Raw genomic sequence first — 24,907 nt, 5'->3', positions numbered from 1 at the left:
GTAATATCTGCACAAAGTGCCAAACAGCTCAGAAGCACATCAAAAATCATCAGGCTTGCTCTTTTGTTTAAATACAAGAGACAGTTAAAAGAGGACTCAGTCAATGTATGGGTGGGGCTGCAGAGGCAAGGGTATCAGGCTCTCACCCTCATGTAGCTTGGAGCCCTGGGGTGCTGTAAATTTGTCTTCTCAAGGTCCCAGTTGTCTGTAACCCTGCAGAGGTTGGGCAGAACCCAAGTGATGCAGTTAACAATTCCTCAGGTAAATTATGTTAGCATGTGTTATTTTCCATCATCTGTGCCTTGCCATTTCTATTTGGAGCCTGTACTAACATCCAGAAAAATCACACTGAGGAAGAGGTTTTGGAGTTCATCCACGGATTTTTTTCAGGGGCAGTGCTCCTCCCCACTGGAGAATCTCTGTCTTTTTTTTTTGCCCTCCTCCAGTCTCTACAATCCATTTAACACTGCCTTGAAATCATTTCACACTAGTAGGCAGCTCTTTGGGGTTAGCAGCCTGAAGCCTGAGAATCAGAGGAGACAGCAAAATTTAGCTCAGCTTCTCACCAATGGCATTTTTGTGAAAGGTGGTGTCTGAAGGTGGTAAAACCTTTCTCAGTGTCCCTGGAGCTGGGCATCATTTGGCTACAGTAAAGAGTAAGATACAGCCAAAACTTGGAACTTCTTCACACTTGAAAGTTCAGGTCAGCTCTGTGCCAATAGATTCTTTTTTTCTGTACTTACAGTTAATGTCAGTGGTAGACAATGAGCAAAAAACCCTGCTCAGCAGTGATCACAGATCTAGGAATCGCTTTCTGAGGTTCTGTTGTGGGAGGGTGAAGGGGCCAAAGAGAAGAGAGTTGCTCACTTGCCAAATCTGCTCCTGTTAGAGGATAGGGGACTTGAGTAAAATCATAGCAGTTCATTGCCATGCTACAGAATCCTAGGATGGTCTGGGCTGGAAGCTCATCCAGTCCAACTCACCTGCAGTCAGCAGGGACATCCTCCACTAGAGCAGATTGCTCACAGCCTTGCTGAGCCTCACCTTGAGTATCCCCAGGCATGGGACCTCAATGCCCTGGGCTACCTGTTGCAGTGTTCCAGCACCCTCATGGTGCGGAACTTGTTCCTAAGAGCCAATCTCAGTATGCTCTTCTCTCCTTTCAACCCATTGCCCCTGGTCTTGTCCCTTCAGGCCTTTGCAAACAGTCTCTCTGCAGCCTTCTTGTAGCCCCCTTCAGGTCCCTGGCAACCCTGGCAGGCTGCTCTTAGGTCTCCCTGGAGCCTTCTCTTCTCCAGGCTGAACACCCCCAGCTTCCTCAGCCTGTCCTCCTAGCACAGCTGCTCCAACCCCCTGAGCATTTTTGTGATCTCCTCTGGACCCCCTCCATCAGGTCCAGGTGCTTCCTGTGTTGGAATTTCAGAGCTCCAGAGCTGGACACAGCAATGCAGGTGAGGTCTCCCCAGAGCAGAGCAGAGGGGCAGGATCCTCTCTCCAGCTCTGGCAATGCTGCTTTTGATGCAGCCCAGGCTGCCATTGGCCTTCTGTGCTGCAAGTGCCCATTGCTGGCTCCTGTCCAGCATCTCATCCACCAGCAATCCCAAGTCCTTTTCCTCAGGGCTGCTTTCTATCACCTCATCCTCCAGCTTGGAGTGATAGTGGGAATTCTCCCAATCCAGGTGCAGGTCCCTTCACTTGGTTTTATTGAATCTCATGATGTTCACCTGGGCCACCTCTCCAGCTTGTCCATGTCCAGGAAGTTGGTTCTTCCTGGTGTGAGAGGTATGTTTCAAAACCTCTTCTCAGATTTTGGTACCCCTGCCTGCTCACTGATCTCTGTATATTGTGCCATTGGCAGTATCCAAGGCTTTCCTGTTGCTAATTAATCACCTCCACAGAGAACATAATTAGCAGCTTAATTAGTATCATCATCCACTAGTGCTGTAACATCAGCCTAAACCAGCTGTGAGGTGATGGCTGGAACTTAGAATAGCCTCCAGTTGTTTTGGGAGCTCCCAGTGAGAATGAGGGCTGTCAAAACTCCCTGGTTTTACTCTCTTGAAGGAGTTTCTTGATTAAACATTATCAGGAAAGCACCACTTACCAATTAGACTTTCATGTGCTGTCACATGGCCAGGACAAAGCTCATTGCTGGCATGGCTACTGGCAAACAAAGGTTGATTACCACATTCTTAGGGGGTGATTGAAAGCAATTGGAAATACTGTTTGCATTACTAACAAGCCTTAAACCAGTGGCATTGACATCTTGAGTGTGACAAGCACTTCTTGATAAAAGCAAAAACCAATTTCCTTCTCTTGTCCTCATTTTTAAGTCTTGTCTTTCTGAGCCATTGCCAGGCTGTCGCATAACAGTGCTTCTTCCTCATCTTCTCTCCACAGCTTGGTCTCATGAGGGGAGGAGGAACCTCTTAGTATGGCAATAAGCAGTGTGTATATCAGGTGGTGATAGAAACCTCCTGATGTCCAGGTTCCCTTCCTTCGGTGAGGCTATGTGTTTAGGGTACAGGTTTGAAATGACAGTAGAAGATGCCATTACAAGCTATCCAAATAAGCATTCACAGCTTCTTTCTGTCCTACAAAGAGTTTGGTGTGAAACAGTGAAAAAAAAAGCAGCTGCAGAGCATCTGAAGCCAGAGCAGGTGTGGGCTGCCTTTCAGAAAGCTCTCTCCCACACCTGTGTGGAGAATAAGATCTGCTGTGCTGAGAGTGAGTTCTGAAAGCACACAGATGGCTGGAGTGAGATACAGGCAGCCAAGACAATAGGGGGAAAACTGGAAACACTTGGATGGGAATCATGAGCCAAAAGATGAAAATCCAGGAATTACAGAATCATCTGGCCTGCATCAGGAACAGTGTGGCCAGCAGGAGCAGGGAAGTCATTGTGCCCCTGTACTCTGCATTGGTTAGGCCACACCTTGAGTACTGTGTCCAGTTCTGGGCCCCTCAGTTTAAGAAGGACATTGAAACACTTGAAGGTGTCCAGAGAATGGCAACAAGGTTGGTGAGAGGCCTTGAACACAGCCCTGTGAGGAGAGGCTGAGGGAGCTGGGGTTGCTTAGCCTGGAGAAGAGGACACTCAGGGGTGACCTCATTGCCCTCTACAACTGCCTGAAAGGTGGTTGTAACCAGGAAGGGTCTGGTCTCTTCTCCCAGGCAACCAGCGCCAGAACAAGAGGACACAGTCTCAAGCTGTGCCAGGGGAGGTTTAGACTCGAGGTGAGGAGAAAGTTCTTCACTGAGAGAGTTGTTCATCATTGGAATGTGCTGCCCAGGGACGTGGTGGAGTCACCGTCCCTGGAGGTGTTCAAGAGGGGATTGGATGTGGCACTTGGTGCCATGGTCTAGTCATGAGGTCTGTGGTGACAGGTTGAACTTGATGATCCTCGAGGTCTCTTCCAACCTTAGTTATACTGTGATACTGTGATTGAGGTTGGAAAAGACCTCTGAGATCACATCAAGCCCAACTTTCAACCCCACACCACCATGGCCACTAAGCCCTGTCCTGAAGCACCATGTCTGCACGTTATAGGAGCACCTCCAGGGATGGGGACTCCACCACCTCCCTGGGCAGCCTGTGCCAATCCCTGACCACTCCTGCAGCACAGACATTTTTCCTAATATCCAACTTAAACCTCCCCTAGTGCAACTTGAGGCCATTTCTGCTCATCCTCTCACTTGTTACTTGGGGGAAGAAACCAACCTCCACCTCAGTCCAGCCTCCTTTCAAGTGGTTGTAGAGAGCAATGAAGTCTTCCCTCAGCCTCCTCTTCTCCGCACTAAACACCCCCAGCTCCCTCAGCTGCTCCTCCCCAGCCCTGTTCTCCAGACCCTTCCCTAGCTTCATTGTCCTTCTCTGGACATGCTTCATAAACTGCAGGAGATAGCTGAGGGAATGAATTCAGCTCTTTTTAAGAGAACCTTCTCCTTTCCAAGCCCTGGTGGCTTTGCAATGGGACACAATGCTCAGGAGAAAGCTAAATGAATATTTGCTCAGGGGTATTTTTTGACAGAGGCCTAACTTAGAAGTCACTGTTTTCAAATGGAGATTTCACAGTGTCACAGTATAACTTAGGTTGGAAAGGACCTTGAGGATCATCGAGTCCAACCTATCAACACAGACCCCATGACTAGACCATGGCACCAAGTGCCACGTCCAATCTCCTCTTGAACGCCTCCAGGGACGATGACTCAACCACCTCCCTGGGCAACCCGTTCCAATGACGAATGACTCGCTTGGTGAACAACTTCCTCCTCACCTCGAGTCTAAACCTCCCCTGGCGCAGCTTGAGACTGTGTCCTCTTGTTCTGGCGCTGGTTGCCTGGGAGAAGAGACCAAGCCCCTCCCGGCCACAGCCACCCCTCAGGTAGTTGTAGAGGGCAATGAGGTCACCCTTGAGCCTCCTCTTCTCCAGGCTAAACAATCCCAGCTCCCTCAGCCTCTCCTCATAGGGCTTGTGCTCAAGGCCTCTCCCCAGCCTTGTTGCCCTTCTCTGGACACCTTCAAGTGTTTCAATGTCCTTCTTAAACTGAGGGGCCCAGAACTGGACACAGTACTCAAGGTGCGGCCTAATCAAAGCAGAGCACAGGGCACAATGACCTCCCTGCTCCTGCTGGCCACACTGTTCCTAATGCAGGCCAGGATGCCATTTGCCCTCCTGGCCACCTGGGCACACTGCTGGCTCATATTCAGGTGGCTGTCAATCAGCACCCCCAGGTCCCTCTCTGTTTGGGAGCTCTCCAGCCACTCCGACCCCAGCCTGTAGCTCTGCATGGGGTTGCCGTAGCCAAAGTGCAGCCCCTGGCACTTGGACTTGTTGAATGCCATCCCACTGGACTCTGTCCACCTGTCCAGTCAGTCAAGGTCCCTCTGCAGAGCCTTTCAACCCTCTAACTGACTAACATCTGCCCCTAACTTGGTGTCATCTGCAAACTTGCTGATGACTGACTCAACCCCCTCATCCAGATCATCGATGAAGATGTTGAAGAGGACGGGGCCCAGCACTGAACCCTGGGGGACACCACTGGTGACTGACCGCCAGCTGGCTGTGGCACCATACACTACCACTCTCTGGGCCCAGCCCTCCATCCATTTCCTAACCCAGCACAGAGTGTAGTGGTCCAAGCCACAAGCTGACAGCTTAGCCAGCAGTTTGCTGTGGGGGATGGTGTCAAAGGCCTTGCTGAAGTCCAGGTAGACCACATCCACAGCCTGCCCCACGTCCACCAGACGGGTCACCTGATCATAGAAGGAGATCAGGTTGGAGAGGCAGGACCTGCCCTTCCTAAATCCATGCTGGCTGGACCTGAGCCCTTGGCCATCCTTCAGGTGCAGTTATTGCTGCCAGGATAATCTGGTCCATCACTTTCCCTGGCACTGAGGTCAGGCTGCCAGGCCTGGAGTTTCCAGGTTCCTCCATCTGACCCTTCTTGTGGATGGGGACCACATTGGCCAGTTTCCAGTCACCTGGGACCTCACTGGTGAGCCAGGACTGGAGGAAAATGATGGAGAGTGGCCTGGCCAGCACATCTGCCAGCTCTCTCAGCACCCTAGGATGGATCCCATCCAGTCCCATGGACTTGTTAGTGTCCATGTGGCTCAGCAGGTCCCAAACTAATTCCTCATGGATTTCCGGGGCATTACACTGCTCCCCGACCCCATCGCCCAGCTCAGGAGGCCACTCGCCCTGAACTCCTGCCTTGCTGTTAAACATTGAGGCAAAGAAGGTGTTCAGGACCTCAGCCTTTTCCTCATCTTCAGTCACCATGTTCCCCTCCAGGTCCAACAGGGAGTGCAGGTTCTTCCTGCCCTTCTTCTTGTTGTTAATATATTTATCAAAATGCTTTTTATTGTCTTTGACTGAGGTGTTCAGCTTCAGTTCCAGCTGGGCCTTTGCCTCCCTAATTTTATTCCTACATAATCTAACAGCTTCCTCGAACATACCTCGAGAAGCCTTCCCCTCCTTCCAAAGGTGATACAGCCTCTTCTTCCCCCTTAAATCCTCCAGGAGCTGCTTGCTCATCCAGGCCGGTCGCCTTCCCTGCCGGCTTGCCTTCCAGCATGTGGGAACCGCCAGTTCCTGTGCCTTCGAGAGCTCCTGTTTGAAGTAGGTCCAACCCTCCTGAACCCCTTGGTTCATGAGGGCTGCTACCCAGGGGACTTTGCAGACAAGTTTCTTAAATAGGCTGAAGTTTGCCCTTCGGAAGTCCAAGGTGAAGGTTCTGTTGGTGCTCCTCCCTATCTCCCTGCATATTGAAAACTTCACTATCTCGTGGTCACTGCACCCTAGGCAGCCTCCCACGATCACATCTCCCACCAGCCCTTCACTATTGCAGAACAGCAGGTCAAGCAGAGCCTGTCCCCTGGTAGGCTCGCTTAACAGCTGTGTCAGGAAGCAGTCCTCCATTCGCTCCAGGAATCTTCTGGACTGCCTCCTCCCTGCTGAATTAAGTTCCCAGCAGATATCTGGGAGGTTGAAGTCGCCGACAAAGACAAGATCTGATGATCTTGAGACGGCCTCCAGCTGCTTGTAGAACACTTCATCAGCCTCCTCATCCTGGTTGGGTGGTCTGTAACAGATTCCAATCAGGATGTCAGATTTGTTGGGCTGTCCTCTGATTTTAACCCACAGGCTCTCAACTCCCTCATCTTCCACCTCAAGTTGTGTGGCAGAGAGTGACTCCCTAATATACAGAGCCACGCCTCCTCCTCTTCTCCCTCGCCTGTCTCTCCTAAAGAGCCTGTGGCCCCCCAGTGCAGCACTCCAATCGTGGGTGTTGTCCCATCAAGTTTCTGAGATGGCGACTACATCATAGTCGCCCTGATGGATCAGGACCTCCAACTCCTCTTGCTTATTGCCCAGGCTGCGTGCATTGGTGTACCTGCATCGCAGCTGGGTTCCTGACTTCTCAATTGACCCTACCTTGTGCCCTACTCTTACCTCTGCAGAGGGACCGATTGCCTCACCCACCCCCTTCAGACCTAGTTTAAAGCCCTCCTAATGAGCCCTGCCAACTCCAGTGCCAGGACTCTCTTACCCCTTCAAGATAGATGCACCCCATCAGGACCCAACAGGTCAGATTCGGTGAAAGTTGTCCCATGGTCAAAGAACCCAAAGTTCTACCTCTGGCACCATCCCCTGAGCCAATTGTTGATGGTGTGGGTTCTCCCATTCCTCTCAGTGTACACCCCTGCCACTGAGGGAACTGAGCAGAACACCACTTGAGCTCCTGCCCCATCAATCAATTGTCCAAGGGCCCTGAATTCCTTCTTAACTGCCCTGGTGCCCTTCCTGTCAATCTCATCGCTCCCATCCTGTATCACCAGCAGAGGGTAATAGTCAGTGGGCTGGATTAATTTAGGGAGTCTCTTTGCAATGTCCCTAACCCCTGCCCCTGGAAGGGAGCAGACCTCCCTGTGGGATGGGTCGGGACGACATATGGGTCCCTCAGTACCCCCCAGGAGAGAGTCCCCAACAAGTATAACCCTTCTCCTTTTCTTAGTGGAGCTGGTCGTTACAGCTGGTGAGGACCTCTTGGGCTTAGGCTCCCCTCTGGATGGCTGCTCCTCATCCTCAGCCCTCTCATCCTTACTGCCCTCAGCTTGCAGGGCCACATACTTATTATGCAAGGGCAGCAGAGGAGGAGGAGAGGGTCGGGGTGGATTTCTCTTGCCACCCCTGGCAGGGACCTGCATCCATCCCTCTTCATTTCCAGGAACCCTTCCCTCAGCAGGGGATATCTGCAGAGCATTCTCCCACAAATCTAACTCCCTTTCACTTTCCCTTATTGTCCTTAGCCTAGAGACCTCCTCCTTCAGCTCGGCCACTTCATCCTTCAGCTCTGCCACCAGGCTGAGGAGAAAATTCATCTGGTCACACCTGACACAGCTGTCCTCTCCCTCCCCCTCTATTCCAAGTGCCAGGCTGAAGCACTCTCTGCAGCTGACAGCCTGGACTCCAGCATGCTGGTAAAACAGTTCTGTCTGGGCAGATGCTGCTTTTCTACACTTCATCCGAGTGACGACAGGCTAGCTAGAGAACCACAATGGCGCCGCACGCACAGCCGGTAGGCTAGCTACTGAACCACAATGACGCCGCACGCACAGCTGCTAGGCTAGCTAGTGAACCACAATGGTGCCGCGCGCACATCCGGTAGGCTAGCTAGAGAACCACAATGGCGCCGCGCGCACAGCCGGTAGGCTAGCTAGAGAACCACAGTGGTGCCACGTGCACTGCCGCTAGGCTAGCTACTGAACCACAATGGTGCCGTGTGCACAGCCGCTAGGCTAGCTAGAGAACCACAATGGTGCCGTGTGCACAGCCGCTAGGCTAGCTACTGAACCACAATGGCGCCGCGCGCACAGCTGCTAGGCTAGCTAGTGAATCACAATGGCGCCATGCGCACAGCCGCTAGGCTAGCTAGAGAACCACAATGGTGCTGCACGCACAGCCGCTAGGCTAGCTACTGAACCACAATGGCGCCGTGCGCACAGCCGCTAGGCTAGCTAGAGAACCACAATGGCGCCGTGCGCACAGCCGCTAGGCTAGCTAGAGAACCACAATGGCGCCACGCGCACAGCCACTAGGCTAGCTAGTGAACCACAATGGCGACACACGCACAGCCGCTAGGCTAGCTAGACAACCACAATGGCGCCGTGTGCACAGCCGCTAGGCTAGCTACTGAACCACAATGGCGACACACGCACAGCCGCTAGGCTAGCTAGAGAACCACAATGGCGCCGTGTGCACAGCCGCTAGGCTAGCTAGAGAACCACAATGGCGCCACACGCACAGCCGCTAGGCTAGCTAGTGAACCACAATGGCGCCACACACACAGCCGCTAGGCTAGCTACTGAACCACAATGGCGCCACACGCACAGCTGCTAGGCTAGCTACTGAACCACAATGGCGCCACACGCACAGCCGCTAAGCTAGCTACTGAACCACAATGGCGACACACGCACAGCCGCTAGGCTAGCTAGAGAACCACAATGGCGCCGTGTGCACAGCCGCTAGGCTAGCTAGAGAACCACAATGGCGCCGTGTGCACAGCCGCTAGGCTAGCTAGAGAACCACAATGGCGCCACACGCACAGCCGCTAGGCTAGCTAGTGAGCCACAATGGCGCCACACACACAGCCGCTAGGCTAGCTACTGAACCACAATGGCGCCACACGCACAGCTGCTAGGCTAGCTACTGAACCACAATGGCGCCGCACGCACAGCCGCTAGGCTAGCTACTGAACCACAATGGTGCCGTGTGCACAGCCGCTAGGCTAGCTACTGAACCACAATGGCGCCGCACGCACAGCCGCTAGGCTAGCTACTGAACCACAATGGCGCCGCACGCACAGCCGCTAGGCTAGCTACTGAACCACAATGGCGCTGCACGCACAGCCGCTAGGCTAGCTAGAGAACCACAATGGCGCTGCACGCACAGCCGCTAGGCTAGCTACTGAACCACAATGGCGCTGCACACACAGCCGCTAGGCTAGCTACTGAACCACAATGGCGCTGCGCGCACAGCCCGGGCGGGATTTAAAAGTGCCGCGGCTGACGTCAGGTTCACGTACCCATGCAGGCTCGCGTGAGCACGATCCTGCCGGCTCCTCCCCCTACCAGGAGTCCTCCCGACCCGCAAAACCCCGAAAGAATAGAATAGAATAGAATAGAATAGAATAGAATAGAATAGAATAGAATAGAATAGAATAGAATGGAGGAGAGCAGTTTGGGCTGGAAGGGACCTTGAATATCATCCATTTCCAGCCTCCTTGCCATGGGCAGGGACACCTTCCCCTAGACCAGACTGATGTTCAGTAGAGTTTCATTTCTCCCTAGTATAGCCTGTGATTTAGATTTTGGCTCGGGACTGCACAGGTCTGTTTTCAGGAGAGCTGCCTGTATTAGATACTAGGTGGCAGTAAGCACAGCACACATGGACTAAGGAGCTTCTGCCTGTGCCTGAGCACTGCAGGCTTTTTACCCAGGATTTTGCTAGTTTGTACATTGAATGGGAGGTTAAAATTTGCTGGGTTTTGTTCAGCAGGTTCATTCATTCTCCCAGGAGAGACAGAGCAGACAGTGACTTATTGCACACCCCTTTTGGAAAAGCCTCTTCAACAGAAGTTCAGAACCTTGGCAGTTCCACAGCTATCAGACAGCAAAGCCCAAAAGGTGAGGTCAGATTGATTTATTTACCCACTTTGGGGGGGGGGGGGGGGGCGGTTAACCCCTTGGCTTCTAATCTTCTTTTGTGAAGAGCAGAGTGGTATAGCTGGAGTGTCTGGGAGTGCTATGAGCTAACAAATAACCTTTTTAAATTTTAAACTAGTAATGAATTCTCAAAGACATTAAGAATAGAGATAAACTCTTCAAGAGAAAGGCACTTTTTAATCTTGCTGCTGTGGAATCCTCCATTCCCAAAATGTGTGCTTCAGACTCTGTGGGCTTTTCAATGTTTAGTAGGTGTAACTCACTCAGTATTCAATGAAACTCTTGCACTGCCTGACCTTTGAATAAATCATTACTTAGGTAGAGTGATGGGGCCATTTATTTTCTCAGTGATCTCATGGCCTTACAACATTCTGCAGTTCCCATTGAGCTGGATGCAGACTCCTACAATGGCTCAGGTTGGAAGGGTCCAACCTCCCCACCATGGGCAGGGACACCTCTCAACGAGACTCAGCTGCTCAAGGCCTCCAGCCTTGCCTTGATTTTGGGCTCAAGGAGTTTTGGGCTCCCCAGCTCAAGAGAGAGAGAGAGCTGCTGGAGAGAGTCCAAGGGAGAGCCAGGAGGATGCATCTTCCCTATGGAGAGAGACTGAGAGCCCTGGGGCTGTTTAGTCTGGAGAAGAGAAGGCTGAGAGGGATTTGATCAATGTCTATCAATAGCTGAGGGTTGGGTGTCAGGTGGAGGGGGCCAAGCTCTTTTGGGTGGTGCACAATAATAAGGCAAGGAACAACAGGTTCAAGCTTGAATATAGAAGATTTCATCTGAACATAAGGAGAAAATTCTTTCCAGTGAGTGTGACAGAGCCCTGGAGCAGGCTGCCCAGAGAGGTTGTGGAGGCTTGTCAAGGGTTGAGGGGAAGGCCCAGCCTTCTCCCCGCCCTGTAAAGTGAAGGGAAAGAAAACTGAAAGAAAGGAAAAAGCCCCACAGCTGGATTAGCAAAGGAAATGTGCTGTATTTACAAGCGGTGTAGGAAATGCAGGTTTATATACACAATTCACAGTGTTTACAATATATATACAGAAATGTACAGCAAAGTAACACAGGAATGAGATTCCCTCCTCTACTGAGGAGGGTTCCCCCCCCCCCCGTACCTTCCTTCTCTCCCCTTCTTCCCCGAAGAGGGTTAGAAAGAGAGAAAAAAGAGCAATTGTTAATTAAAGCAGAATATGTTAGTAGAGGCCTCACGCTTTATCAGTTCCAAGGTCAGTCTGGCCGAAAGCCCAGAAGCTGCAAGCATGCGGAAGGAGGGGGAAGAAGTGCAAGACCGCACTGAGACAAGTCCCTCTGGGAATCAAAATTTAAGGCAGTGCTCTGCCTCTCCACCAGTGAAATTAGTTTAGACCTGTCTTTTGTTTACAAAACATTCAGCCACAATGTCCCTTTTCTTAAAGGCACAACCTCAAACGGTCACAAGGCTCCTTCTGTGGAGACTTTCCAACCCCCCAAGATGCATTCCTGTGCAGACTACTCTGGGTGATGTTGCTCTGGCAGGGGGGGTTGGACTCAGTGATCTCTTGAGGTCCCTCCTAGCCTCTAAGGTACTGTGACACTGTGATCCCCAAGTAGGAGGCATCCACAACCTCCCGTGGCAGCTATTCCAGAATCTCACACCCCCGGGGAGGAGGAGGAGGAACGATTTTCTCCAAGAAGTAGATAGTGAATGATCCCTTCAGCGTGACATTTCACAATAAAATAAGAGTTTTAGGATATATTGTGATCAGAAGTGGAATTTGTCCTCTTGGAAATGAGTAGGAAGCTTGAGGAGGGCAGATTCAGACTGGTGATTAGAGAGAAATTCTTGACAGTGAAGATGGGGAGACACTGGAACAGGGAGGTTGTGGTTGCCTCCTGCCCAGAGGTGTTGAGGGCCAGGCTGGATGAGGCCAACCTGGCCTGGTGGGAGGTGTCCTTGCCCATGGCAGTGGGTTGGAACTGGGTGATCTTTGAGGTCCTTTCCAACCCAACCCATTGTATGAATTTATGAATCTGTGAAAATGCTGCTGAGGATCTGTATTGTCTGGGTCTGGTGTGGACAGGTTTGCATGACAGAGTCTGAGTCTTTTAATTAGACACAATATGAGCTTTAATTTAGAATTGCTACTTTCCCTCAGAATTTCAGTCTTTTGCAAACTGGAACAGAAGGTGTGGGTTGCCCAGAGGCTTAGTTTAAGTCATTAAGCTCCCTATCCAAACAGTCAGCCTGAGCATTAACTTTTGTGGCTGTTTCTGTAGCAGAGAACTGTTCACCACTCTTTTTTCCCTCTGCCTGATCATTATGATAGAAGCTGAAGTTAGCTTCTGGCTAAAATGGGACAGTTTGGGTAGTTTCCTATGCTTATCGATGTCCCATGAGGCTTAAATAAAATTTATAAATGCTGTGTGACCAATGAAGGTATGGCTGTGCATATGGTGCCTCCTTTCCTCAGTTCTTTGCAATCAACTCCTGACTGTAAGGAACAAGTCTGCTTGGGGAAAAAAATGTCAGTGTTCTAAAATGACCTTTTAAGCTCTAACACCCACCATTCTGTGAATAAAAGTCCTCACTCTTTCCCCTAAAGATGGACATCATTCAAGGTTCTTGCCATTGGTGCACACACACAGAAACCCTAGAATGAGGGTTTATGGTTTCCTGGTTTGCTAACTTCTGTCTCTAACCAAAGAAGGAGAGCTGCAGTGCTCAGAAAGGGCTGCATATAACTCTTGAAACTAGAATTCATGCAGAACAGATGGGAGAACCCACTGCAAGCAACATTTATTTCCATTTGAGGAAAAGTTGGGTTATGAAAGAAAAACTGAGCATTATTGCATTGCTGAAGGGTTCCTGCATTTTGCAAGAGGAGAGAGTTCAGATTTTCACAACCATCAATTGGTGCCAGGCTAGCCTTCACCTGAACTGTACACATATTTGTGCCTTCATTTAGATAATAAAACTGTGGCCTGCTTTTTATGACTGTCAAGAATGAACATACCCATTTTAAGATCCCTCAGCACTTCAAATTGTCAGTGCCTCACAAATTAAGCCTTGCATTGCTTATGGCAAGAACAGCTTAGAAAGAGAAAGAAGATTTTCCCTGGAGACAACCCTGCTTTGAAATGAGACTGTTCTCTGTCCATCAAAACAGATCTGTTAGGAAGGGGTGACAGAATGTGGCTGCCTTGGTGGGTTTCAAAGAAAATGGGAAAAAAAACCTAAAACATTCTAAAATAAACAAATTTAAGAGTGCAGTGGAGGATGTCAGGTCACAGAATGGCTGAAGTTGGAAGGGACCTGAGAGATGATCTTCTCCAACCTCTCAACGAGACTCAGCTTCTTAAGGTCTCATTCAGCCTGGCCTTGAACATCCCCCGGCAGGAGGCAGCCACAGCCTATTCTCACCACTCTCCTACTGTTCTTCCTCAGCTCCAGTCTAACCCTGCTCTGCCTCAGCTTCAAACCATTCCCCCTTCTCCTGTTTCTAGACACCCTCAGGAGGAGTCTCTCTGCAGCCTTTCTGTAGGATCCCTTCAGCTATTGAAAGGCAGCTCTAAGGTCCCCTTGGAGCCTGTTCCAGGCTGAACACCCCCAGCTCCTTCAGACTATCCTCATAGCAGAGGTGCTTCAGGTCTTGGATCATCTTTGTGGCCTCCTTTGGACTCTCTCCAGCATCTCTGTGTCCTTATACTGGGAACACCAGAACTGGGGAGGCAGGACTGGAGGTGAGGTCTCAGCAGAGCAGATTCAAGGGGCAGAATCTCTTCTCTTGCCCTGCTGCCCACACTACTCTGGCTGTAGCCCAGCACACAGCTGCCTGCTGGGCTGCATGAGGGCACTGCTGGCTCCTGGGAAGCTTCTTATCTATCAAGACCCCCCAAGGCTCTTTCTTCAGAGCTGCTCTCAACCTGGGTTGTGCCTGGGACTGGCGTGACCTAGCTGCTGGGTCTTGCACTGTGTCTTGTCGAACCTCATGCAGTTGGCACTGGTCCATGTCTCAAGCCTGTCAAGATCCTTCTGGATGGATCCCTTCTCTCATGTCTCAGATGTCTATGCTATGGTCATAGTTGTGAAGGACTTTAGGGGAAGCTGTGTGTCTCCCACCTAGGGAAAGTTCAAGAACAGAAGCTCATTTCAGACCCAGTGAGTACCTTGGCTAATTGTTACACAGCCTGTCTCCATGAAGATGTTTTTCTGTCAAAAGCTGTTGAGAAGACTTAGTGGACAATGCAGCAAATTCTTTGTGTTGTCCACCAGTGCTGCTTCACCTTTCTTCCTTGGCTTTATGCATAAACATGTTCCTGGATTTCTGTATCAGCAGTTACAGGCCACTGCACACTGAAGCAGCAGCCACTTCGTGGTTGAAGAATGTTGTCACAGAACATTTCCCTTCCCTCCTTCATTTCTACTAAATCCTTTCTTTCATAAAAGGCATCACAGTTCTTTAATTAAAGGTTTGTCTTGATGGCTGCTTCCTGGTGCCTTTAGTATTTCTTCCTCCACCCCCCAGCATGCATACCTGTGAGTGCAGCTGAAGGGTGTAATTTCCATCCACTCCCTCTAAACAGGCATTCAGAGTGGGGTTCATCTCACTTAACTTCAGCTTTAAATTTAGTCAGATTTATTCTTTCTCTTATCAAGAGGGGGAGACAAACACCTCCACCATGTGACTCATCCCACTTGCTCCAGGCAATTGTCCTAAGATGTAAACTGTCTTCATCCACAGGCTGAATCTCAGGCTGGGTCTTTTTTGGCTAATTACTCTAGAAGTCTTCTTTTCTTTTTTTATGGCCGGGATTAAGAAAGATGAATTCTACCCTTCCATCCTTCTTTGGTTTTAGTTTGAGCATTCAAAAAAACATTTACTCTGCCTATCATTTTATGTTATGGCACCTGGCCAGGCTGGATCCATGGGCAGAGACCAGTTGTATGGCATTCAACAAGGCTAAGTGTGGTGTCCTGCATCTGGGTCACAACAACCTCATGAAGGCTCCAGCTCTGGGGCAGAGTGGCTGGAAACTGCCCAGCAGAGAAAATCCTGGGGGTTGACAACCACCTGAACCTGAGGCAGTGTGTGCCCAGGTGGCCAAGAAAGATCAGAATAGTGTGGGCAGCAGGTCCAGGGTAGGGATTGTGCCCCTGTATGTAGTCACACCTTGACTCCTGGGTTCAGTTTTGGGGCCCTCAGTACAAGAAAGATAGTGAGGTGCTGGAGCAGGTCCAGAGAAGGGCAACAAAGGTGGGAAAGGGTCTAGAGAACAGAGCTGGTGAGAAGCAGCTGAGGGACCTGGGGGTGTTTAGTGTGGAGAGGAGCAGGTTGAGGGGAGATCTTCCGGCTCTCTACAGCTCCCTGAAAGGAGGTTGCAGTCAGGTGGAGGTTGGTCTCTGCTCCCAAGGAACAAGTGACAGGATAAGAGGAAGTGGCCTCAAGTTGCACCAGTGAAGGTTTGGGTTGGACATTAGAAGAAACTTCTTCACTGGAAGGGTTCTCAAAGCCTGACAAAGGCTGCCCAGGGAGGTGGCTGAATCCCCACCCCTGGAGGTGTTTCAGAGAGGCAGCGATATGGTGCCCAGGAACATGGTTCAGCACCAGTGCTGGTTAGAGAATGGTTGGATTTGGTAATGTAAAGGGGTTTTCCAACCCAAACCAGTCCAAGGTTCTGTTTTTATGTGTGAAATGGCAGCATCTCCCTCTTTGCATGGAATTCCTTTGCTCTAAGCTTTTACTGATAGGCCTTAAATGAGGTTCAGTTTTGCTAAGTGCTGTGCATAAATGCAAGAAGGAAGAATTTCAAGATAGGACTGATTTAGTGAGAGAAGACAGAGGAGTTGCATCTGCTCAGTGGTCAGTAAAGACACAGTGATTGGATGACTTGTCCAGGTTGATGAAGCAGAAGTGGAAAATTGGTCAGGATTTATTGACTTCATGCCAGTGCCCCAGGCTGAAGACTCCTGAGTAGATGTGAAGATTATGTGACATAACAGCATGCATGATGCCTTCCACCCTGATTTGGACTTCCTCAGTTACTCCTGAACGAGTGAGTTTTTCCTTGAGTACACAATGAAGTCATTGCTGAGGGGATGTGTGTCCTCTGCATAATTTGAATAGATGAACAATCAAGTGCCATAACCACACTAAAAGAAAGGTTCTGCAGGACAGAGACAAGCTGCTCACTTAACTGGAACTCCACACAGATTGAGTGCTCCCTCAGTAAGTGTGCAGATGACACCAAGCTGGGTGGCTATGTTGATCTGCTAGAGGTTAGGGAAACTTTACATCAGCATCTGGACAGATCCCTTAGATTGATGGGCCAAGGCCCATTGGATGGAGTTCAACAAGGCCAAGTGCCAGGTCCTGCATCTAGGTCACAACAACCCCATGGGGAGCTACAGACCTGGGGATGTGTGGTTGGAAAGCTGCAGCTTGGAAAGGGACCTGGGGTTGATAGTTGATTAAACATGACTCAGCAGTGCCCAAGTGGCCCAGAAAGCCAATGGCATCCTGGCCTGGATCAGAAACAGGGTGGGCAGGAGGGACAGGAGATGACCATCCCCCTGTGGCCAGCACTGGGGAGGCCATTGGTGAGGAGGGGCTGAGGGATCTGGGGGTGTTCAGGCTGAAGAAGAGGAGGCTGAGAGAGACCTCCTTGCTCTCTCCAGCTCCCTGACGGGAGGTTGGAGCAAGGAGGGGGCAAGAGGCAGGAGCAGAGGCAATGGTTCCAAGGTGCAGCAGGGGAGGTTCAGGCTGGATGCTAGGAAATATTTCCTCCCAGAGAGGGCTCTCAGCCATTGGAATGTTCTGGCCAGGGCAGTGCTGGAGTCACCATCCCTGGGGGTGTTCCAGCAGCTGTGGAGCTGGAGCTTAGGCACGTGGTTTGGTGTTGAGCCTGCGGTGCTGGGTGGAGGGTTGGACTGGGTGAGCTTGGAGGTTTCTTCCAACCAGATAAATTCTGTGATTCTGCCAGTTAAAGTCTTGACTTTAAAGTATTGTATTTACAGCATGACTTTGTGAAGCAGCCTCTAGCAGAATAGTTCCATTATGATGAAAATTACACTCTTTTCCCCTTGAATTTTGACATGCAGGAATCATGAAATCATGGAAATGATTCTCTTTTTCTTTAGAGAGTAAATCACAGGAGCAATCTTAAGCAAACTGGTAGGTTTCTCATAGAGCAGAATCCTACTCCCAGAGAGTTCTCAGAAAAGATTTCACTTAGATGCTAAATGAGACACCTTAAATTCAGAAATGTCTCTTGGCTGCTTAGGCACAAGAACCCAACAAGATATTACCTTGATCAGCTCCAAGGATTCAGTGTGCTACTGCACAGTGTCTGCCTTGTGAAAGGCAGCACAATTGCAGTGTGGGTTACTTGCCTGTGTGGAAGGTTGAAGGGCTTGAGGGCAGGGAGGCTCTGGGGAGAGATCTGGAGAGGTTGGATTTATGGGCCATGGGCAGTTGTATGAAGTTTAACAAGGTCAAGTTCCACATCCTGCACTTGGGCCACATCCACCCCACAAAGTCTCTAGGCTTGGGGACGAGGGGCTGCAAAGCTGGCTGACAGCACCTGGGCCTGTTGGTTGCCAGCTGTCTCAACAGGAGTCTGTGTGGTCAGGTGGCCAAGAAGGCAAAGAGCGCTCAGGCCTGGATCAGCAATGGTGTGGCCAGAGAAGTGATTGTGCCCCTGGACTCCAGGATGAGTTTATGACTCTGTCATTCTATGATTCTGTGATCCCATGATTCTATAGTTCTGTGATTCCATGATTGCATGATTCTGTGATTCCATAATGCTATGGTTGCATGATTCTGTGGTCCCTTGATGCTCTGATTCCATGATTCTGTAATTCCATGATGTAATGATTCCATGATTCCATAACTCCTTGATGCTATGTTCTCTGATTCCTTGATGCTGTGGTGCTCTGATCCCGTAGTTCCATGCTGCTACGATTCCATGATGTTGTGTGTCATTTTTCCCACTGGAGGGATTTCCTTTGCTTAAACTCTGTTCTGGGAAGCAGGCTCATGAGTAGCAGATGCCTGCACACCCAAACTTTAGGTGATAGTAGCCGAGATGATCAGGATGGCCATGCTCAGGACTTGTCCATGTCCCACACCCTGCTGCTGCAAGTGACAGCAGTGTACCAGCTCTGTGCAAGGCAGGGTTCCAGTTTCCCTGCCTGGAGCCAAATCAGCTAATGATATTCATTGGGGTGCAGGATGGTCCAAGAGGGGCACGTTAGATGGCTTCTATTAGGTCAGATTGAATAATTGAATTTACTCTTTTACTTTAAAAGAGCTTAATCAACCCAGAGTGCTGGAGTCAGGGAAAATAGTCTAATTAAATATTAATGAGAAGTTTATGGTCTGAGCTGCCTTACCATCACTTTGAGCAGGATTATTTGTGTTGTTTTGCCTCGTTACAGCTGCTGGGGGATGATGTTCAGCCCTTCTGCCTCGATGAAGAGTTTGATTATGACAATGTGGCCCTGACGCCTAAGTTCTCCGAAGCTGAGCTGAAGGCCATTCTCCGGTTGTCTCAAGAGAAGAAACCTGGGACAGATGTCAAGCCAGCATGAGATGAAGACTTCAGTCATAGGCCTTCTGTGCAGTGCTGTTTTAAGGGGGTAAATCTGGCTCCTCATGGTACCCTTATTTAGTGTTTTGATCCTTTTGGCCAGTAAAGGACATCCTGGAGATCTTTAGGTTTCTTCTGCCAAAGTGTCTTGCAGCCTGAGGTTGTTTTTCCCTGTATCTCCTCCAAATCCTGTGGAAAACACAGAATGGGAAGATGGTCCTTGCCCAGAGTCACTTGTGAGTGAGCCCTTCAGCTATTCACCCTCAATTCTTGCCCTAATGTGACCCCATCTGGAGTATTGTGTCCAGTTCTGGGCTCCCCAGTTCAAAAAGGACAGGGATATACTAGAGTGTGTCCACTGGAGGTTATGAGTATGATGAAGGGTCTGGAACATCTGTCTGAGGGGAAGAGGCTGAGAGATCTGGGGCTTCTTAGGGTGGAGAAGACTGAGAGGAGATCTTAGGAACATTTGTAAATATCTGAAGGGTGGCTGTCAAGATGAAAGAGCCAGGCTCTTTTCAGTGGTGTCCTGTGACAAGGGGCAATGATACAAACTGGAACACAGAAGTTCCACATCAACGTGATGAAAATTTCTTTGGTGTGAGAGTGCTGGAGGCCTGGAGCAGGCTGCCCAGGGAGGTTGTGGAGTCTCCTTCTCTGGAGCCTTTCCAGCCCCACCTTTCCACACCCATCTGTGTGACCTGCCCTGGGTGCTTCTGCTCTGGCAGGGGGGTTGCACTGGATGATCTCTGGAAGTGCCTTCCAACCTCTAACATTCTGTGGTTCCATGATTCTGTGATACTCATCTGTGACACAAGGAGCAGGGCAGATATTCATTAAGACCATCTTCACCTTCTGGGACTGTGCTGAATGAGCGACTTCTCTCCTCCTGCACAGGCTGCAGTTCAGGTTCAGCACACTGAAGCCACCCAGTGAAGTGAGGAGAGCTGTGCTGAGGGCTCTGGCTGGCCTCAGGAGGGGAGCTCCCTGCACCACAGAGCTAAGCGCCAGCAGTAGTGAAGGGCATTCCCACCGTGGTGCGCTTGCTTGTGGTGAGGTGGCAGTTAGCACAGGTGGCTGTGAAGTGCCACATGTGTCCCTCGTGGAGGGAGCAACCCTCCCCCTGAACGCTGGCTCCCTTTGCCAGTCTCAAGCACATGCAGTTCCCCCAGGTGCTAAATGTCCGCCCATCCCTTGGGAAAACAAGGTAGAGAGCTTTCTCTGGAACAGTGCTGAGTTGTAGAACATCTCACAGAATCACAGAATGGGGAGGAGTGGAAGGCACCTCCTGGAGATCACTGAGTTCAACCACCCTGACAAAGCAGGACCACCTATGGCACTCACACAGGATCACGTCCAGCTGGGTTTGGAAAGTCTCCAGCAGTGGAAAGTCCACCACCGTTGTGGACAGCCTGTTCCAAGGCTCTAGCACCCTTAAAGAAGCTCCTCCTCATCTTTAGATGGAGCTGCTTATGTTCATTACCCCTTGTCATGTCACTGGGCACCACTGAAAAAACCCTGGTCCCATCCTGACACCCAGCATTGAAGGACTGACCAACATTGATGAGATCCCCCCTCAGTCTCCTATTTCCCAGCCTAAACAGCCCAAATTCTCTCAGTCCTTTCTCAGAAGAGCTATTCCAGTCCCCTCAGCATCTTTTTAGCCCTTTGCTCTACCCCCTCCAGCAAGTCCCTGTCATTCCTGAACTGGGCAGCCCAGAACCAGACACAGCGTTCCAGGTGAGGCCTCAGCAGGGCAGAGTAGAGGGGAAGGAGAGCCTCCTTAGATGTCCTGGCCACACTCTTCTTGATGCACTCCAGGATCTAGTGGCCTTCTTGGCCGCGAAGGCACATTGCTGGCTTGTGGTCATCCTGTTGTCCACCAGGACATCTCGAAAGATGAGGAGTTGGTGAGTTTGGATGTGACACCTTGTGTTTTGCTGGCAAAGTGCTGTAAGATAACATTGCAGGTGTGTGAGCTGCAAAATGCCACATGGTTAGGCTGGAGGTAGTTTTGGTGCTCGTTTGGGACATGTCTGCAAGAAGAGAAGCAGTCCTTAAAAGGTGCTCTCGTTTTGCTAGGCAACTTCCCTTGCAGCACCCCACAGCTCAAATGCTAATCAATGTCACTGCCTTATGGAAATGCAAAGATATTGGTCTCACGTACAGCATTCACCTAAAGGGCAGATAATAAAACTTCCCCTGATTAATGATCTATAATTTTATGTGCATCCCTAAATCCAACTTCACACTGGATCTCAGGTGGTAGAAACTTCCTCTGTATCCATAGAATCCTAGAGTAGAACCATACAATAGTTTTGGTGGGAAAGGAACCCACCAAAAGAGCCCACCCCATCAGGTCCAGCTGTAACCTAAGACCACCTGTTACACACCACCATGGCCATTTAGCTGTGTCTCCAAGTGCCACATCCATATAGTTTTTTCACACCCCCAGGGATGGGGACACCACCACCTCCCTGGGCAGCCTCTTCCAATCCCTGAGCACTCTTGCAGCAAAAAAAAAATTCCTAGTCTCCAACCTAACCCTCTCTTGGCACAACTTCAGGCCATTTCCTCTCATTCTGACCTCTGATACTAGGGAGAAGAGACCAACCCCCACCTGTCTCCAGCCTCCTATCAGGGAGCTGTAGAGAGCAACAAAGTCTCCCCTCAGCTTCCTCAACCCTCAAACAACTCTTTCTTATCCATCTGGGGTAAAAACCCAAAAGCAGTCAGAGACCTGTCTACATAAAAAGAGCCTATGGAATGGAATAACTGCAGTGACTACACTCTGTAGAAACATAATCAATGAAAGGATCCTAAGGGTCGTAGAATTAAATGTAAAAAATAGATTTTTCTTGAGAGTTAACCACACTAAAACACTCTGTTGACTTCATGCAGTTCTTGAGAACCTTGGCATTCCCAGCTGAATAAGCACGGAATCATAGAATGGCTTTGTTTAGAAGGGAGCTCAGAGCTCAGCTGCTCCAACCTCCCCACCATGCCCAGGGACACCTCTCAACTACACTCAGCTGCTCAAGGCCTCATCCAGCCTGGCCTTCAACACCCCCATGGAGGAGGCAGCCACAGCCTCCCCGGGCAGCCTGTGACAGAGTCTCACTACCCTCACACTCAAGAACTCCTCAGCTCCAGTCTGCTCTGCCTCAGCTCCAAACCATTCCCCCTTGGCCTGGCTCCAGACACCCTCAGTAAAAGTCTCTCTGCATCCTTCCTGCAGGATTCCTTCAGGTACTGGCAGAGAGGTCTAAGGTCCCCCTGGAGCCTTTTCCTCTCCAGGCTGAACACCCCCAGCTCCCTCGGCCTGTGCTCATGGCAGAGGTGTTCCACCCCCTGGATCACCCTTGTGGCCTCCACTGGACTCTCTTCAACAGCTCTGTGTCCATTTGTCATTCACATGGATTTCCAATGCGGTTTTGTCTGAAGCCATTAAAATGAGCTGAAAGAACGTGTGGGATTCTTCTGTTCATGTTGTGGCAGAGCTGACACCTTACATGAAGGCATTAGCCTCACTGTGTTGTGTCACAACAGTTGGTTTTGTGGTGGCTGTTGTGGTTGAGTGCTCTGGTGGCACAGTTTCTGAAGTGCAGGTGTGTGCTTGTAGCAAGTAAGCCCTGGGGTGCAGCTGTTTTCTTGAATGCATCTGCTTTGTTGTCCAGAGGTGTAACACTTTGGGGTGTGCAGTGCCATGAGCGTGAGTCTAAGAAAGGGCAGAGTCTCATGTGCTATTAGGAAGAAATTAGTTCCAGTAATGGTGGTGAGACACTGTTTCCTCCTTATCAGGGCCAGGCTGAATGAGGCCTTGAGCAAGCTGGGCTGGTGGAAGGTGTCCCTGCCCATGGCAGGGGGTTGGAACTGGATGATCTTTCAGGTCCCTTCCAACCCAAACCATCCTGTGATGCTCTGTTTCTATGATTTATAATGTTGACTTTGCTCCTCAGAAAAAACAGCTAGTGGACAGATCTCGGATTTCATTGGAAGTGCTGGTTCTGCCATTCAGATCTGCTGCAGATTGCACATTTGTTCTTTGAGAAAGAATCATAGAATGATAGAATGGCTCAGGGTGGAAGGGAATCAGAGATCATCTGCTCCAACCTCCCCACCATGCCCAGGGATACCTCTCAGCTACACTCAGCTGCTCAAGGCCTCATCCAACTTGGCCTTGAACACCCCCATGGAGGAGGCAGCCACAGCCTCCCTGGGCAGCCTGTGCCAGAGTCTGACCACCCTCACACTGAAGAATTTCTTCCTCAGCTCCAGTCTAACCCTGCTCTGCCTCAGCTTCAAACCATTCCCCCTTGGCCTGTCTCCAGACACCCTGATGAAAAGTCCCTCTGCAGCCTTCCTGCAGGATCTCTTCAGGTACTGGCAGGCAGCTCTGAGGTCCCCTCGGAGCCTTCCCTTCTCCAGGCTGAACACCCCCATCTCCCTCAGCCTGTCCTCACAGCAGAGGTGCTTCAGCCCTTGGATCATCTCTGTGGCCTCCTCTGGACTCTCCAGCAGGTCTGTGTCCTTCTGCTGGGGACACCAGAGCTGGAGGCAGGATTGGAGGTGGGGTCTCAGCAGAGCAGAGTCAAGGGGCAGAATCCCCTCTCCTGCCCTGCTGCCCACACTGCTCTGGCTGCAGCCCAGCACACAGCTGCCTGCTGGGCTGCAGGAGGGCACTGCTGGCTCCTGGGGAGCTGCTCAGCAACGAACATCCCCAAGTCTCTTTCTCCAGGGCTGCCCTCACCCCACTCTGCACCCAACCTGGGTTTGTGCCTGGGCTCCTGTATCTGTGTAGTTGGGCTCTTGTATAGCGTTTCTAGTTCTCAGAGCTATCTCCAGGGAGCTGCAGTTTACCAAGGGGCTCCCTGGAGGAGGTGATAATTGTCATTAAAATTCTATTTATTTCCTGTTTCATCAGGTGCCTTCTGCCTCATCAATGACTAAACTGATTTCCTCTCATTACTTTCACTGAGTGTTCAGCTTTGCTTTTCAGCTCACCTTCCCTAGCCTTTCTGTTCTGGATGAAGTTTTGTTTCTGGTGTCAAACACCAAGGAAAAAAAAATGTTGGTTTTTTTTCCTTCAGACCACCCTCATCTGCTTAGTGTTCAGAAAGCTGTCCACTGATGCATTCAGCAGGAGAGGAAACTCATTGCTCCCTCACTGGGAAGTTTCTCAGATTCAAATGTTAATTGTCTTAAGCAGTCTGCAGTTACCTGTGGCCTGTAGGACTCTGGGCTTGTTTGGTTTGGGGTTTTGTTTTTTGATGTCTGATACAATCTTTCAGAAAAAGGGGAGGGGGGAAAAAGTACTTTGCTGGCCTAGTTTCAGGTAACTCCAAACGTTCAGGTAGGCCAATTAGACACAACTAAACATCAAAAGGACAACAACTTTTGAACAACTTTTGTAAAGCTTCATTTGAATCCTAATTGGGGGGGGGGGGGGGGAATGATAGAAAATCAATTAACTTTCCACATGAACAAACAGCTCCTATTGCTGAGCTTCCCTTCCATAGGTTCTTGATTCTGTTTGGAAGCAAATTGCCTTGATTATACCTCTGATGGGAAGGAAAGCCCTTTAATTTATTGTATATGTGCTATAGCAGTGCCAAATTGTCTCCTGGAGCAATGGAGTGGGCCTGCTGCTCGTGCTGCCCTCTTGTCATTTGCTATTGCTCACTTGGTGACTCATGCTCCTGCTGCACTTGTCACCCCTTCACCAGAGACCATGCTGCAGGAAAGCTCTCCTAGGGCCTCCTAGCGAGGGGGGAGAGGCTGAATGGAGTAAACTAAGAGCCAGTTTCAGTGAAGCATCTGAAATGTGTCCTCCTGTCAAAGAATATTGGAGAACTCTGAGCAAAACTTCACAGCTGAGCGCAGGCTCTAAGCCTGCTTTGGGAATATTCAGGCTTCACATCTCGTTTTTGATAGTCCTGGATCCTTATCCCAGAAGAATCCCATTTGTTGTTTGCTGAGAATAGGATTTTTGAATAACACTTTTCTTTGGGAAGCTGTAAAGGTAACAGGAGGAGCACTTGATCTGCTTGAGGGAAGGAAAGGCTCTACAGAGATACCTTGATGAACCAGGGCCAAAGCCAATTCATGAGGTTC

At 50.2% G+C, this 24,907-nt stretch overlaps 1 protein-coding gene across 2 annotated transcripts in view; it reads left to right on the top strand.

The window, feature by feature from the left end:
• The window catches only part of IFTAP (intraflagellar transport associated protein), a 112,415-nt gene that overhangs the window by 37,565 nt on the left and 49,943 nt on the right, over positions 1-24,907 (top strand). The window contains exons 6-7 of one of the 2 annotated variants that reach the window (XM_068160768.1): positions 10,062-10,192; positions 18,642-18,842. In XM_068160768.1, the coding sequence (XP_068016869.1) occupies positions 10,062-10,192; positions 18,642-18,794 (284 nt within the window). In that variant the 3' untranslated portion in view covers positions 18,795-18,842. Of the gene's footprint in view, positions 1-10,061; positions 10,193-18,641; positions 18,917-24,907 lie in introns of those variants that run through there. The other variant, XM_068160766.1, reaches the window with a different exon arrangement.

Source organism: Melanerpes formicivorus, unplaced genomic scaffold (genome assembly GCF_026170545.1).
Source record: "Melanerpes formicivorus ecotype bairdi unplaced genomic scaffold, bMelFor1.0.p_v2 SCAF_52, whole genome shotgun sequence".
NCBI lineage: Eukaryota > Metazoa > Chordata > Aves > Piciformes > Picidae > Melanerpes > Melanerpes formicivorus.
The sequence above is the reverse complement of the archived record's forward strand: the minus strand, read 5'-3'. Positions and strand labels throughout refer to the sequence as shown.